Source organism: Macaca nemestrina, chromosome 5 (assembly GCF_043159975.1).
Source record: "Macaca nemestrina isolate mMacNem1 chromosome 5, mMacNem.hap1, whole genome shotgun sequence".
NCBI lineage: Eukaryota > Metazoa > Chordata > Mammalia > Primates > Cercopithecidae > Macaca > Macaca nemestrina.
Window position 1 is genome coordinate 85,858,678 of NC_092129.1, and position 16,491 is coordinate 85,875,168.

A 16,491-nucleotide genomic window follows, 5' to 3' on the forward strand; every position below is an offset into this window, starting at 1 on the left:
AGTGTAAACTTACACACACATACACCCTATGGCACTACTCTATGGACTTGCTCCTTGTTAAACCTCTCATCTCCTAAACGCCGCCTCTCTTGGACTCTTTCCAGAGTCACTGGCCAGCTTTCTTCTGCCTACAAACTTTAGACTGCCAGCCCTTCCATATTGACCCACCAATGCCTACTACACGACTATTCCCAAACCCTGCTATTACTCATTATAGAATATGTAGGCTGTGATTCCCCCCGCCCCAGAACTGTGTGTGTGTGTGTGTGTGTGTGTGAGAGAGAGAGAGAGAGAGAGAGAGAGACAGAGACAGTGTGTGTGTGTGTTATGGATGTATTTTCTTTGTTCATTTCAGTGGATCCTGAGTCTTACAGGGCATTAGCCTTGTCCACCAATTACTCTGGATCTTTCCCATTGGGCTGCATGCCCCAGATGTTTACAAATTTAGAATGAACAAAAAGGGTTCATGTGGCTAGTTTTCTATGCCCTGTTTCCTGCCAGACCTGCTCTACTCCATCTCTCTACACTTTGGGCTGAAAGTCACTAACTTCTGTCCTCCTGCTCCCATTTCTCCAGATGGCCCAGAGGGCTCTCTATTCTCTCTGTTTCTGCCTCCCCAGACCCTGGATGGCTTCATCTTCGTGGTAGCCCCAGATGGGAAGATCATGTACATCTCAGAGACAGCCTCAGTCCACTTGGGTCTTTCTCAGGTAGGTGAGTGGTTCACATATCCCACCTGCAGTGTTTACAGCCAGAGCTGGAAGCAGGGGTAGCGGGTGGGTTGGGGATTGGGTGTACTTCTCTAAACCTGGAGCTGCACATCTCACAGCTGGCAGGAAGACTCTTAAATGGGTCTGAGTCTCTCCATTTCTCCACTTCCCTTCTCCTTTACCTTCCACCCTAGGCCCAAACAATGGCTAATTTTTTGAGTCCCTGTGGTAAGCCAGAAAACATGAGAGGAGGTTACATACTTATTTCATGATATCTTTATCAGAACTTTGCCAGGGTGCTGCTGCTGCTGCTGTTGCTACTACTACTATTACTGCTATTATTATCATCATCATTGTTACTGCTATTTTTATTATTATATAGACAAGGAAGCTGAATCTTAGATAGGCTGCAATAGGTAGCAAGAAGCAGAGCTGGCATTAGAACTCAGGGCCGAATCCAGAATTCTGGCTGCTGTCCTCATGGTCCTGCAGCTCCCCTGGCCTAATCTTTCAGTCCCTTCACCGGGCATTCCACCGCCACGGGGGCGGCGACATCCTCCTCTTTACAGGTAGAGCTCACCGGAAACAGCATTTATGAATACATTCACCCGGCAGACCACGACGAGATGACGGCGGTGCTCACCGCCCATCAGCCCTACCACTCTCACTTCGTGCAGGGTAAGGTAGACATGTGCCTGCGACGCTCAGGCCCATCGCGGTCCGCTTGTGATTTTTCCCCAATTAGTCGTGGCAGAGACGCTTGCTGTCCCACACCGCCGGTATCACACGTCCTGAGCTTCCCTCCATTCCTCTCTCCCAGAGTATGAGATCGAGCGCTCCTTCTTCCTGAGGATGAAGTGCGTCTTGGCCAAGCGTAACGCCGGCCTCACCTGTGGCGGCTACAAGGTGCGTGGCTGGAAGATTCGCTCCGGGTGGAGTCAGAGGCGGCAAGAAGCGAGGCGCGTGCGGGTGGGAGGAATGTCCCCACCCATAGGACTACCCGCGAGGGCGCCCCCAGCTTGCGTCGAGGAGCCGCAGGCCAGGACTCTCCACGAGGGCCACAGAACTTTGTGAACACCTGGGGACTATGCTTTTTTTTTTTTTTTTTTTTTTTGAGACAGAGTCTCGCTCTGTCCCCCAGGCTGGAGTGCAGTGGCCGCATCTCAGCTCACTGCAAGCTCCGCCTCCCGGGTCTACGCCATTCTCCTGCCTCAGCCTCCCGAGTAGCTGGGACTACAGGCGCCCGCCACCTCACCCGGCTAGTTTTTTGTATTTTTTTTTTTTTAGTAGAGACGGGGTTTCACCGTATTAGCCAGGCTGGTCTCGATCTCCTGACCTTGTGATCCGCCCGTCTCGGCCTCCCAAAGTGCTGGGATTACAGGCTTGAGCCACTGCGCCCGGCCCTGGGGACTATGCTTAAAGACAAAGTCTAACTGGGTGCCCATATTGGATGGCCGCGGTGGCTATGAACTTGTGACCCGTAGAGATGGGCCTTAAGGGTTCGTAAGGCCTCTGAAGGGGCGGGTAACTTTGGTGGATCCCTAAGAGTTTATGCGTAGCGTTACATAAGAGGTTAGAAACCAGAGCTTTAGTTCGCAGCTATGGGTCTCACTTTGAATGTCGTTGAACGTCATTAGCAGGTGTCAGGGCCCTACTTCGCTATTCGGATGCGTTAGGGTTGGTGGGGCCAGGCCTCTACATTTTTTATGAGCTCCCAGGTGAGTTCAGTGTGGCTGTGCAGTCACTTTCTTAAGACATCTTAGAGCACCAATAACTGGATTCCTTAGTGCATGGGCGTGGTCAGCACAGCGTTTATGGCTGAGTCGAGTTTCAACATGTTTCAGCCCCTTCTCCACCTTTTGGGGGCTCTTCCTCACTGTGGCTGAGTCTCCTTCCCTCTCCCTCTGCCTCAGGTCATCCACTGCAGCGGCTACTTGAAGATCCGCCAGTACAGCCTGGACATGTCCCCCTTCGATGGCTGCTACCAAAACGTGGGCCTCGTGGCCGTGGGCCACTCGCTGCCTCCCAGCGCCGTCACGGAGATCAAGCTACACAGCAATATGTTTATGTTTCGCGCCAGCCTGGACATGAAGCTCATCTTTCTGGACTCCAGGTGGGTGGGCAGGGCCGGAAAGGGCTTCCCTTAGCCTGAGGGCGGCCCTGCTTAGTGACTGAAAGCTTTCCGTTTATCCTATGAGCCCATTTTGCAGATGAGGCGACTGAACCGTCCCTGGAAAGTGAGGGCGGACAGCTAGGTCTCAGAGGGCTGTCGAGGGTGTGTTTTGAGGGGTATCCCTGCACCCCCACCTGCACTCATCCTGCAGGGATTGCTCTCCTCAGGGTGGCGGAGCTGACGGGGTACGAACCTCAGGACCTGATTGAGAAGACCCTGTACCACCATGTGCACGGCTGCGACACCTTCCACCTGCGCTGCGCGCACCATTTGCGTAAGGCGCCACCCTGCCCCGTACCCAGGCAAACTTGGCGCTTCCCCTGGTTAGGGGGTGGGGGAGCCACGATTTAAGGGGACAGGTGGGAGCCCAGGGAGGTTGGTGGTGGTGTGTGAGGCCTCCTGAGGGGCTGCTCTAACACTGGGCCCACCTAATTCTCTAACATCCGCGGGCCGCTAATACAGGCGGAAGAAGCATTTCTGGGAGAAATCCGTCCCCCGGCCCCCGCGAAGGTATATTATTCTCCTATTGGTATTTTTTTCCCATCTGCGAACCACACTAAAGATGAACAAAAACCAAGGCTGGAACTCACTTGCGTTGACTCGCCTGGCTTTTGATACAGCTTTGCTTTGAGCGTAATCTCCCGGGCAGGGAACGTGAGCGCCAGAGTTTAGCTGCCCAGAGCTTTACTTCCATAGTTAGAAAAGCAAATCTGGAGGAAACCCCCAGCTATAAGTGTTCCCCTCTTTGCTAACGGTGAAGACATCTGACCACCCCGGTATCATCCCTATAAGGGTGACCGGAGGGCTCGATGCAATATAACAAGACAATCAATTCTTTTGGGAATTTGCCTGTCCTCTCCCTTTCCTGCCTGGTGAGGTTATTAGGACCCACAGGGGGCCCTCAATTCTCACCACCAGGGATTGCATTTGGGACTAGTCCCGAGCAGGCTAGTTCACCACCATCTGCCTCCTGTCTCTCCGTCAGTGCTGGTGAAGGGACAGGTGACCACCAAGTACTACAGGTTCCTGGCGAAACACGGAGGATGGGTATGGGTGCAGAGCTACGCGACCATCGTGCACAACAGCCGCTCCTCCAGGCCACACTGTATCGTCAGCGTCAACTATGTCCTCACGTGAGTGCAAGACTGAGACCCCTTCACCCACTCCAGGCGACCCTGCTCTCTGCGAGAGTGCGGGGTGGCAGCGCAGCCGGGTTAGACAAGGCTCGGGCCACTGGGAATGCCGTTTTGACCCTCGAGTGCTGGCTGCGCCAAGAGGAGGCAGGTCGAACACTTTCATCTTTTTGAAGAGGCTTTCTTCGTTATATTCTAGAGAAAGATTTAGGAGTTTTTCCATCACAGTCCATATTTGCTTTCTTCTCTTTCTTTTTCTCTCTTAACCTTTTAAGCGAACTCTGCATTAAATAAAACTTAATGCGGCAGAAAGAAAAAGAGAGAGAGAGGAAAGGATCCGACGTACGGAGGCATTTATCGTTAAACAGGACATCTGTTTCATTTTTTCAAATCTGGGATTTGAAGTTCTTAATTTTAACCAGAGTCTCCAATCAAAGTTAAGAGTTCTGAGAGAGTGGTTTTCCCCCTGAACCACAAAGGGGGCTTAAGTGACCAGGAGGATCTGACTTTAACTCGCAGAAAGCTAAGGGACCCCAGCGAACGCTGCAAGTCTTGGCCGGTGCCCAGGCCCCGCGCGGGGTGTAATTGCTTCACTGAGTGAGGAGCGGAGCTCTGGGTGCCACCTGCGGGTGCGACTGACAGTGAGGCTGCAGAGGCCTACTTTTCAGCCTTATTCTTGCTAGAAACAATAATCGTTTCTGATTACCAGTGTGGCCCTGCAGGTTGATCACGTGGCCTGGTGTGTGGCTGGTGAAGAAAGCACGTTCTGTATAATGTTTGTGAAAGTCCACTTGCTTAGGGTTGAAGCCTTTATGAAGAACTCTTTTGTGTGTGCAGTTGCGCTCCCCCCACCTTTTTTTTGGTAGAGGTTGAAATTCTTGTGATTTTAGGGAATCTCATAGGTTGTTTACTTTGGAAGTTGGAAGTGTTGACACACCAGGCACTTAGTAGAATGCTATTTAGACATTAGGAAGTTGGTGAAGGGGTGCTATTTGGAATCAGACTATACTATAAGTGATGAGGACTAGATTCATTTCACGTTGTTTTAAATTGCCAAATTAAAAATGTAGTAGTTGGAAATATTATGCTTGGCAGTAAGACTATTTATTCTGTGTCTTGTTTAATAAGAAAGTTTAATTCAATAGACTTAGAAAATGAATTTGGCTTAGATGAGGATTCAACATTCAAGAATAGTAGCTGACAATTAAGAATAATCTTTTACTTTTTTTCATCTTAGTAAACAGTGTTAATATTATATAATTCTTGTAATATCAAGAAGGCTGTATATTTTAATACAAAACAGAAAATTTACCAATATTTTGGGTTTCATGAAACAAAACCATCAATTTTTTGAATACAGTTGTTCATATTATTAAAATAAATGCAAGAGAGAATGGCAAAGCATAATTCATAAAATAGGCCACTCTGTGAAGCAGTAGTATTAAAGGGTGAAAAATTATGTCTGCTTACTATGGAAAGGAAACGGACATTCTTTAAGAAGGTACTTTGTATGTCTGAGACACCACAAGCGTTACACATACACTCTGTTCTCTGGTGGGTGCCTGTGGTTAGTAATCATTTTCTATCAAACAGCAGGGTATATAGTCACACAGACCCATATAAATGACCCAAATGCAAGTTAGACCTCCCAATGGGTAAACTTAATTTATGTTTGGAGTCATTTTGAAATATTCTGTTTTGTTTTCCAGTAGATAAGTGTACATTTTTTCTTCTGTTGATTGTGTCATTCCTGACTTTACATACTCCTTCAGAACTGTAGAATTAGAGGATCAACTTTACATCAAATTTAAAAAGATGTAATGAGGATAAATAAATGATTAATAGAAGGAAAAAGAGCATGGTGCACATTAAAACATTTTATACCTCTGAATGAAAATGGAAATAAACACACAGAAGCATATATACACAGCACACAATATGAAAAGCTGAAATTGATTACCCTTTTATGAGTCTCAGCTTCAGTTTCTTGTATGAAAATTCTTAGGACAATTTTTATAGCTGCAAATGTGGAAATTGCTTTAGATGAAATGTCATCAAGTGGCTCTGTGTATGTTGACAGGATTTTCATAATGAACAGGTTGCAGTTTGTTTGATGTGCATATCACACATCTGGCTGGAAGTTACTAATTTACATTGTCTTAGCAAATTAAATAGATGGCTATTGATTCTCCATGGTTGTAGTGAACTACCACATACATTTGTTTTTTAGGGCTACTTCCCTATGAAGCCTGAGAATGACAAGTGAATTCTTTCTAAATACACCACCTCAAACAAAGTACTTAAAACCACAAGCTCCCAAATAGTTTGACATGCCAGATGTTTTCCAAATTTAAATGTTTTAATAGCATATATTTTAAAGGGATTTTCATGTTATGAAAGTAGAGATTTTAAATAAGCCTTGGTCAAATGAGGTTGTGATGTTTTGGTAGAGGCAACATTCGTAAGCTCATTAATTTTCTAATTTCCTGATTTATTGCTGAAGTTAAAATATGCCTAGAAAAATAAGTTATTATCTAACAAAAGCAACAATGATTAGACTTATTTAGTAACCTTGTTTTAATAAGTGGTTGCAACAGGGCATATAGGAAAACTGATGATTTTAGAGGCAGGTGGTACATGCCTTGGTGCTTTTTACTGACTTTTGTATGCCCACTGTATGTTCTGAAAATCTGGAGAGGTGAGCGAGAAGATACTGTGATTAAATTCTGAAAATTCCCTTAGTTTTTCTGGGTCTCTGAGGTTCAGTGAAGCTTCTATAGCTCTTCATTAAACCCTCGCTCCAAAACAAAACAAAACAAAACTAATCAGTTCATGATTTTCTGTAAGACACACATACCCTGTTAGCTTTACTTTACACATTTAAAAAAGATTTTTCTTATAAGTTATGAGTATCCTCAGGCTTTGAAATAAGTGTTAAGTATGACAAGCCTTACTCTCTGGTTATTTTCAAGAGGGTAGGTGAATGGAATTAGTGTCTAGTAACAAGGATGTCGGGCAAAGTCCAGAATATATGCAGTATACTGTGTAAAGACCTATGTGAGTCTTCTTGAGTTCATGTTTTCTTGAGTTTAATTACTATTATTAATTATTCATAGCCAGCTCAGATGGAAAGCTTTAGTTTTTAATGTAAAGAAAATTGAAAATATAGAACACTTAATAAACTATGAAAAACAATTTCTAAGAAAATTAACAGTCTTGGTTCTATTTATGTTTTTAGACTACATATATTTTTAAAATAAGAAATATTCGGCCACTTTTAAAGATAACCCAATAGAGTATAAAATTGCTATTTAAAAATATTTTAAAACATAAACTTTGCAAATATAAAAGTTGAAAGAGAAGTAAATGAATATCCATATTCACATCATCTACATCCAACAACTGTTATTTTCCTATATTTGCTTTACATCTCACTCTACCCATATGTGTGCTTATTTTTAATGTGTATTTTTTTCCCTACTAAATCACTTCAAAGTAAGCTACAGATATCATGGTGCTTCATCCTTGAATAGCATTTTCCAACATAGCCACTGTACCGTTTATGATGACACATTTAAAGTGTTAAAAATTATTGTGTGTAGAGCTTGCAAAAACATAGTTGAGAGCTAGTTTACCGGTGCCATTAAAAACAATCTGCCACTAATGTTCATCAAGTACTCATTGGTGTATGATCTCAATTAGGCTGATTGATAGGTAATATTTTGTGAGGAGACTTTCGTAGGATAGAAGGTTCTAAATGACACTGTATTTTAAACTAGCTTTCTAATAAGACTTGCAAGCTAATACAATTCTGATATTATGTCTGGAAAGTAAAAGAGAGAGAATAGATTTAGTGAGAAATTTGGAAATTTTGAAATCAGACAGATTTAACATCTCAACTTCGTTTTCTTAGCAAAGACGGCTTCTCTGCTTATTTATTTTCTACGTTTAGGATGGAACATTGCTTTCCTAGAAAATCTCACGTGGTGTTTTAGAGTGATTCACTGAACATATATAAGGAAGTAGTCTTCTGTGTTAAAATTTCTATTTCTGTGTTACTAAAAGCAAAACAAATAGAGACAATTTATATTGGTAGTGTATTTAACATTTGCTGTCTACTAAATACCCCTTTTGAATTCATAGAAAAGTTAGGCCAAATACCAAAGGTGATGTACAGTACTTCCTTCATGTCAATGAAAATAAAAAGAGTCTCTATATTATAATTACTGTAGATCCCATACTTTTTGTTGTTGTTTGCATACCATGTTAACCACAACAAGTTACCATTATGAGAACCACTGTAGTTCTTAGAATTAAAAAGGATTTTAAATGTTAACATATTCTGTAAGTATAAAACCTGACATATCCTTGTCATAAAGTAGCAAACATTAAAATATGTTCATATTGCTTTCCTCTTTTAAGTACATTATTGGTGTTGAGTTAATTTGGGTTTTCAAATTTTAAAAAATTACTTATTTAAAGACCAGCGATGCATTATTATTATTATAGCAGTTTTTAGAGAATGCTTTAAAACAACTTGACCAATAACATATATAGTTAACATATACAGTTATTTATTTTCCTGGTTAGCAAAATCACTTTTATATTACAAATAATATAAATACAAACAATATAAAATTTTCTTTTCACTTAGCAAGCTACAGAAAATATAAAATAATTTACTCTCTGGAGCGTTTGTATAGACTTAATCTTTTGATCTTCCAAAATAATAATCATGCACTAACGTATATCCATAAATTAGATTTGATCCTTAATTGTGTTTAATCTTTACTAAGTTAATATTGAACATCAGAGTCACAATTTTCTTTTTAGATGATCTTTCATGTAACTTAATGATTATAAAAACAAATTGAAGACATATTTGTATTAATACTAATTTTATAACTACCAAAACACTTAGTTAAAAGGAAGAGCCAGGAGATTTAGTGTCTTTTGAAATACATAATACCAGTTAAATATTCACTTAAATAATCTTATTCTTCATACACTTTTTTCTTATTATAGTATTTTATCAAAAGGATCTGTATTTGGTTTTGAATTCATCTTTTATGAACTTAAAGACTTTGTATTTTTTTAAACAAATACTGAATGCATATCTGTTTCAACGTGCTGTCACATTGGTTACCTGACTTGCTTCTTTGATGGCTCTGCACAGTGGTTGGGTCAGAGATTGCTTTTCGTATTTTTAGGTGTGGAAACTGAGGCTCAGTAATGCTGAGTAAGTAGTGAAGCCAGAATTAAAAGCTGGTGTGTCACTCCTACTGCATCCTGCTGTTCTCTGTGTATAGGGGTGGAAGTGGAAGGTGGTTGTAGGAAAGATGTCTGAGAGACAGAGATGGATTTGAATGAATGAGACCTGTAGCGTTCAGCCCACAAAACTTCAAGATAGGCTTTGATCTGAATTCACGATGGAAGATTAGGAAACTGCCTCTTTGTGGTTGCTTCACAAGTGTGTGCAGATATTGACATTTTCCTAGCTAAAATTTAGCTGTTCTGTCTTCTCAATGACATTCAATTAAGAATGTCTCATTTTTCCCCCATAAGTTTCACTAAGGGCATTTTCATTTTGTAAGAAGAAAATGTAGCCTGCAAACATTTTAGTGTTTTAGTGAATTGCTTGGTTCTAGATTACACAAGTACATTATTGCTATTACTAATTATTCTATTTCTGCGACCAGATTTAACATTTTATGTTTTTACTAAACAAAAGAGTTAACCCAAATGTCAGTAGATTTGCAAACCAAGTCATATGTGATGCAAATTGCCTGCTGTGGCAGGGGTGTATTTCTTACATGGTGTGTGTGTGTGTACATCCCCATGGTGATGGGATGGGAGGAAGGAATTGGCCCTTTTCTGCCTTTGAGAGAGAATGGACGGGATATATGGCAGCAGGGGATGCCCCCTGGGGGTTCTATTCAGAGGCCTGGGATAGAGAACTTCCCAGTATTCTTCGGGCTGCTGTGCCATCCTCTGGCCCCTTCGCACTGCCACTACCCAACTACTTCTCCCTCCCCAGGCCTCTCTGGCCTCCAGTTCTTCCTCTGTTGTTGCCCTGACCTGAAGGGCACTGATTCACAGGAGTTTCACTTTAGTTCCCGGGTAGAGGCCACTGGGTGTGTACTAAATGACCAGGCTGTCTACTTTCCTCTGGCTTTCTCTTAGTCTGGCTGTTGGGAAAAAAGGGTTTTGATCTTTGACTCACATTGTAGAAAAACATGGATCACTGCCTTATTTGAAGGCAGGGACCCACACATGTGATTGTGAATGGATGGAGAAATTCAAGGGAGGCTTTACTTGAACTCCAGAAAAACATGTTTTTGTCTCCTGACTTAGTCTACTCACATGGGAAACACTTTTATGTTTGATACAAGATGTGTGTGTGGTGGGGAGTGGGGTGGATTATACATATCTTCATAATTTAGTAAAAGGTTGCTACTGCTTTCACCTTAACCAATACTTCCTTCTCGGTTCTTGGCCTACGATGTCTTTCTAGATGAGCAGGTGATCATAGAAAATTCACTGGAGTTGAAATGCTAGTGTCTATAATTAAACCTTCATGCAAAAAAAGGATTGGTTGGAGTTTAGATGAAACTTGGAATTCCTGAGTGCCTGTCAATAGAGGAATTTAACGTTCTGGCTTGCCTGAGGGAGTAAACTCTCCAACCCCATCTCCCTTTCTCCTGCCTCTGGCATTCCAAGGACAGGGAGCTGGCGGGGAAGAGGGCTCCTCCTTGGTGATCATGGAACTGAAAGAAGTTACTTTGCAGGGCATTGACAATATTCTGGGGTCTGGCTGAGCCTGGGCCATCTCCAGAAAGTGGTATTGCAGTAGGATTGTGATTTTGTTTTTACAAACACCCACAGTATCATTTTCCAAGCTATCTGTGAAACAAAGGCGTGGGCTTTAGTGCCAGATGGGCCTGGGTTAGAATGAAGACTCGGCTACATAGTAGCTGTGAGGCCTTGAGCATATTACTCTACCCCTTTGACCCTCTGTTGCCCCATATGTGAAATGGGGACATTTGTACCTACCTTTTGGGAATTTGTGGAGGATTAAATGAGATAATATATAGAGAGAATATAGCACAGTATCTGACAGAAAGCAGGTGCTCAGAATTTCTTAGCTGTTTTTATTAGCTCTTGCCAATTATGTAATGTCAACTAAAATACTTTGAAAGAGAATTACTAGTTTCCTCCTTAACTTGACTTTCTATATCCTCAAATCCAAAGATTTAGGTGTTTATTTTCTCTTCCCTCCCGAGTCCCTCAACACACAAACCTCCAAGTTTTGTGCTGTTTGTGTGTGGTGATTTCTGCAGTTTGGTTAGGCTCACCGTGTTTTTCACTGTAGTCTTGATACTCTAAGGGGAGTAGAGATTTCTATGTGGAGGGAGAAAACACAGCATTTACTGAGCACCTTCTTTGTGCTAGAGAGGGTGGAAGGTGTTTACATAGGTTAGTTTCTTGCGGAAAAAGAGATCATAAGAAACTAACCAAATATTTAGGGTAATTTAGTTGGAATCAGTGTTTTGTCAACTTTACCAATGCTAGTAGTTATAATTTAATGTGCATAAAACACCAAACACTGACATTTCTGATGGTGTTCAGTGGAGCCTTTTGTATATTCCTCATTGTTCTACACGGACTGAGTGTGGCTGTATACCAGTGTTTCACGGAGTATAGCAGATTGCAATGATTAATTGCATGATTACATGAAGTAGGAATCTTAGCATTTCTCAAGCAGTTGACAATTTAGTTGGCGAAATAGAAGGGTTTCATTGAAATCTTTGAGAAGTCAGATTAGCCCAGTTTGCAATGTTATAGTATACTTGCACCATTTGCTAAGGACACAGAATACAAAGGAGCTCAAAGTGACAGTGGAGCTATCAGGGAAAGGATGGAATTTTAAGGGTTGGAAGCAGAAGTAGGGTGTTTTGAGACGGGTCAGTGACATAAATATATTTGTCATGTTGTTCTTTTCCAGTAAGTACTCCTTGTAATGTCGTTAGTATCACTCTTCAAATTAGATTCAAATGGTGACGGTCTCAGTGCTCTTGTCTAAGCTGGGTTTTCTCTCTTTCTTTACATTCTTTACCTTGAACTGCATTGCTGAAACTGAGCATGTTTCTTTTTTTAAATTTCAATAGTTTTGGGGGTACAAGTGGTTTTTGGTTACATGAATAAATTCCTTAGTGGTGATTTAGGAAATTTTAGTGCATCTGTCACCCAAGCAGGGTATACTGCAGCCAATATGTATGTAGTCTTTTATTCCTCACCCCACACAACCTTTCCTCTGGAAGCCCCAAAGTCCATTATACCATTCTTATGCCTTTGCATCTTCATAGCTTAGCTCCTACCTGTAAGTGAGAACATATGACCTTTGGTTTTCCATTTCTGAGTTACTTCACTTAGAACAGTGGCCTCCAGCTCCAACCACGTTGCTGCAAAAGACATTATTTCGTTCCTCTTTATGACTAAGTGGTATTCCATGGTGTATATATACCACATTTTCTTTATCCACTCATTGGTTGATGGGCACTTAGATTAGTTCCATACCTTTGCAATTGCAAATTGGGCTGCTATAAATGTGCATGTGCATGTTTCTTTTTCATAAAATGCCTTCTTTTCCTTTGGGTAGATACCCAGTAGTGGGATTGCTGGATCAAATGGTAGTTCTACTGTTAGTTCCTTAAGGAATTCCCATACTGTTTTCCATAGTGGTTATACTAATTTACACTTCTACCAGTAGTGTGAAAGTGTTCCCTTTTTACCACATTTATGCCAATATCTATTGCTTTTTGAGTTTTAAATTATGGCCATTCTTGCAGGTGTAAGGTGGTATCTCATTGGGGTTTTAGTTTGCATTTCCCTGATGATCAGTAATGTCGAGCATTTCTTCATATGTTTGTTGGCTGTTTGTATATCTTCTTTTGCGAAATGTCTATTTATGTCCTTTGCCTACTTTTGATGGTATTATTTGTTTTTTTCTTGTTGATTTGTTGATGATCCTTGTAGATTTTGCATACTCGTTCTTTGTCATATGCATAGTTTGCAAGTATTTTCTTCCAATCTGTGGGTTGTCTGTTTATTCTGCTGATTGTTTCTTTTGCAGTGCAGAAGCTTTTTAGTTTAATCAGGTCCCATTTATTTATTTTCATTTTTGTTGCATTTGCTTTTGGGGTCATAGCCATGAATTCTTTGCCTAAATCCATGTTCAGAAGAGTTTTTCCAAAGTTATCTTCTAGAATTTATGATTTCATGTCTTAGATTTAAGTATTTGATCCATCTTGAGTTGAATTTTGTACAAGGTGAGAGACAGGGATCCAGAACTGAGCGTTTCATCAGGACTGGAAACTATTTTTTTTATATCCTCAAACCCACAAATTTAGGTGTTTATTTTCTCTCCCTTCCCCAGTCCCACAACAAACAAACCTCCAAGCTTTGTGCTCTTTGTATGTGGTGATTTCTGCAGTTTGGTCAGGCTCACTCTGTTTTTCACTGTTGTCATTGATACTCTAAAGGGAGCAGAGATTTCCATGCAGAGGGAGAAACGTCAGCATTTATGGAGGAGTTTCTTTGTGCCAGGGAGGTACAGTCTCTTGCCATTCCCAAACTGGTACTGATATATGATTAAAATGTTTACTCAGCTTTAGTAATGAATACGGTTTTTTTTTAGCTTCTAGACTACAACACCATTTAAAATTTTTTTAGGGATATTAATATTCTGAATGCAAATCTTATTGAAATGAATACACTGTGCTACCGAGTATATGGTGGGTATATTTCAAAAATTATTTTCAGAAAGAAAATATGAGGTATATATTAGGATGACAAACACCAGCAGATTGGAGAAAAGGGAGGTGCAAAGTCCTTATACAGCTTGTTCCAGATTTGCAGGGTCGGAGGGTCTCATTTGATAGTATCATCCTGTTGTTATTAGAATATGATGCAGACTAAACCTTAGGCTTCTTAGTTGGATGTTTCAGACTCTGAAAAACATAGCAATGCATTACAAGTTATTTGAAAAATATGTTATCAAATGAGGTATCATAATATTTTATCCTATGACATGGCATATTAGTTAAGAGGTTGGGCTCTAGAATCTAGGGTCTATTGTCTGTCCCCTAGCACTGCCATTCATTAGCCCAATGACTATGAACAAATTGCTTAACTACGCTATCTCTCTATTTTTAAAAAATCTGCAAAATGGGCCAGGCGTGGTAGCTCATGCCTGTAATCCCAGCATTTTGGGAGGCTGAGGTGGGTGGATCATGAAGTCAGGAGATCGAGACCATCCTGGCCAACATGGTGAAACCCCATCTCTACAAAAACACAAAAAATTAACCAGGCATGGTGGTAAGGGCCTGTAGTCCCAGCTACTCGGGAGACTGAGGCAGGGGAATAGCTTGAACCTGGGAGGCAGAGTTTGCAGTGAGCCAAGATCGCACCACTGCACTCCAGCCTGGTGACAGAGCAAGATGCTGTCACAAAAAAACAAAAAACAAACGACGACGACAACAAAAACCTGTAAGATGCAGGTAGTAATAGGTTCTACCTCATAGAGTCAATTGGAACATTTAATGAGATTATGTGTAAGGTTGGTGGCTCTGTGCCCGACACCGTAACACTGAGTACATGTGAATTATTATTATTATTATTTTTTTTTTTTGAGACGGAGTCTCACGCTGTTGTCCAGGCTGGAGTGCAGTGGCGCGATCTCGGCTCACTGCAAGCTCCGCCTCCCGGGTTCCCGCCATTCTCCTGCCTCAGCCTCCTGAGTAGCTGGGACTACAGGCGCCCGCCACCGCGCCCGGCTAATTTGTTGTATTTTTAGTAGAGACGGGGTTTCACTGTGGTCTCGATCTCCTGACCTTGTGATCCGCCCGCCTCGGCCTCCCAAAGTGCTGGGATTACAGGCTTGAGCCACCGCGCCCAGCCATTATTACAGTGGTTATTTTAGTGAAACTGAATAAAGTAATTTTTGTCCTGCCAATGAACACAAAATAAATGTGTGTGAGTCTTTGAACTGAAGGAGGGAAAGCATGAGTCTTAGGAAGGCAGAGAGTGGCCCAAGAACAAGAAATCAGCAATTATGTTGATGCATCTGGAAAGATCCTCCTTCAACTGGTTAGAACTAGTGGCCTTTAAGCATTCATAAAAGGCTTATTGAACACCTATTATATATCAAGCACTGTGCACAGTTCAGAGGACATCAAAATGAGTAAGGCAGTGTCTGCAGGAAAAAGAAATAAGTATATGTCCAAGCTGTATCCTAGCCTGATTTCCCTGTGGGCTTGCTGGTAACTGAGATGCATTTATGGAGGAAAGTGTGTGTCCATCCACAATTAGAAGGAAGACAGCCCAAAGCATCTTGGCACTGTTTGGGTCACTCCTGAGGAAAGAGCTCACAGGTGTAGTCAGACTGCTTTCTGGCTAGATAGTAGGAAGGGAGGAGAGACAGTGGGAGGAGTTGGACACCTTGGAAGGGGTGTGTGTGTGTGTGTGTGTGTGTGTGTGTGTGTGTGTGATGTGTATGGTAAGGGAGTTCATGACTGGCAGCCAAGTAACTGTCTACAGATTAAGGAGTTCAACTTTAACTCTCTCAAGGACGTTGCCCAGGGTGGGCCCTGTGTATCTCATTGCCTCAGGGAGAGAGAGCAGTTGTGTTGATTTTTGTCCTGTTGGAATGATGTTTTGTCCTGCTCTAAATGGGATTTTTCAAAATTTTGGGGGTTGAGTTCTGATAGGATTATGAATCTCAGTGAGTTTTTCAATTAAAGAATTATTCTAGATTCAAAATAGTCTTTGCAGATTTATTACATTTGAAATACATTGTCAATTTTTTTTAGATGTTTGCAATTTTTTTGCTTCTTTTTTCTTTTATAAGAGGTAATTCTCAGGCATTGCTGCTCTGTCTGGGAGAGACTGCGAGGTGGTTGTTAGCTCTAAGCTGAAAGAAGGGTGGCATGTTGTTTTGTTCATTACATGCTTAGGAAGGCTGAGGAGTAAGACAGACTCACATTTGAAGGGTGGCTGCTTTGTGTGAGAGGTCAGAGAGGTAAAGTGACTCAGCCAATGCAATATAGCTAGTGAGTGGTCCAGCGAGCATACCAACCCAGGGCCTGGACTCCAGCATCCACCTGATTTCCTCTTTGGCATGTTTTCTTTAAGTGGATAATGCTGTTTTAGGGTGAACCATATGAAATTGTCACTTCTATACATTAAAACAGTTCAATATTGGCAATTTTATATGATTCCACCTAATATTTACATAGTCATTTATGATATTTTGCCAATATTTTGCATGGTCTATGGATAGTTTACCCCCTTTTTAAATATGGGGTCTCCACAAGGTGACTCGGTTTCTTCAGAGTTTGGGTATATTTGGAACCTACTCAATTGCCAGTCAATATCTTGAGCCCATCTCTTCTTCACTAATGTTAGCATCAACAGT

General features: G+C 41.7%; 1 protein-coding gene across 1 annotated transcript in view; it reads left to right on the forward strand.

The window, feature by feature from the left end:
• Nucleotides 1-16,491, forward strand: part of LOC105499064 (SIM bHLH transcription factor 1) — an 81,298-nt gene that overhangs the window by 14,027 nt on the left and 50,780 nt on the right. The window contains exons 4-9 of the mRNA XM_011771480.3: nt 621-710; nt 1,280-1,388; nt 1,531-1,616; nt 2,624-2,823; nt 3,051-3,157; nt 3,869-4,016. Coding sequence (XP_011769782.2) covers nt 621-710; nt 1,280-1,388; nt 1,531-1,616; nt 2,624-2,823; nt 3,051-3,157; nt 3,869-4,016 — 740 coding nt within the window. The remainder of the gene's footprint in view (nt 1-620; nt 711-1,279; nt 1,389-1,530; nt 1,617-2,623; nt 2,824-3,050; nt 3,158-3,868; nt 4,017-16,491) is intronic.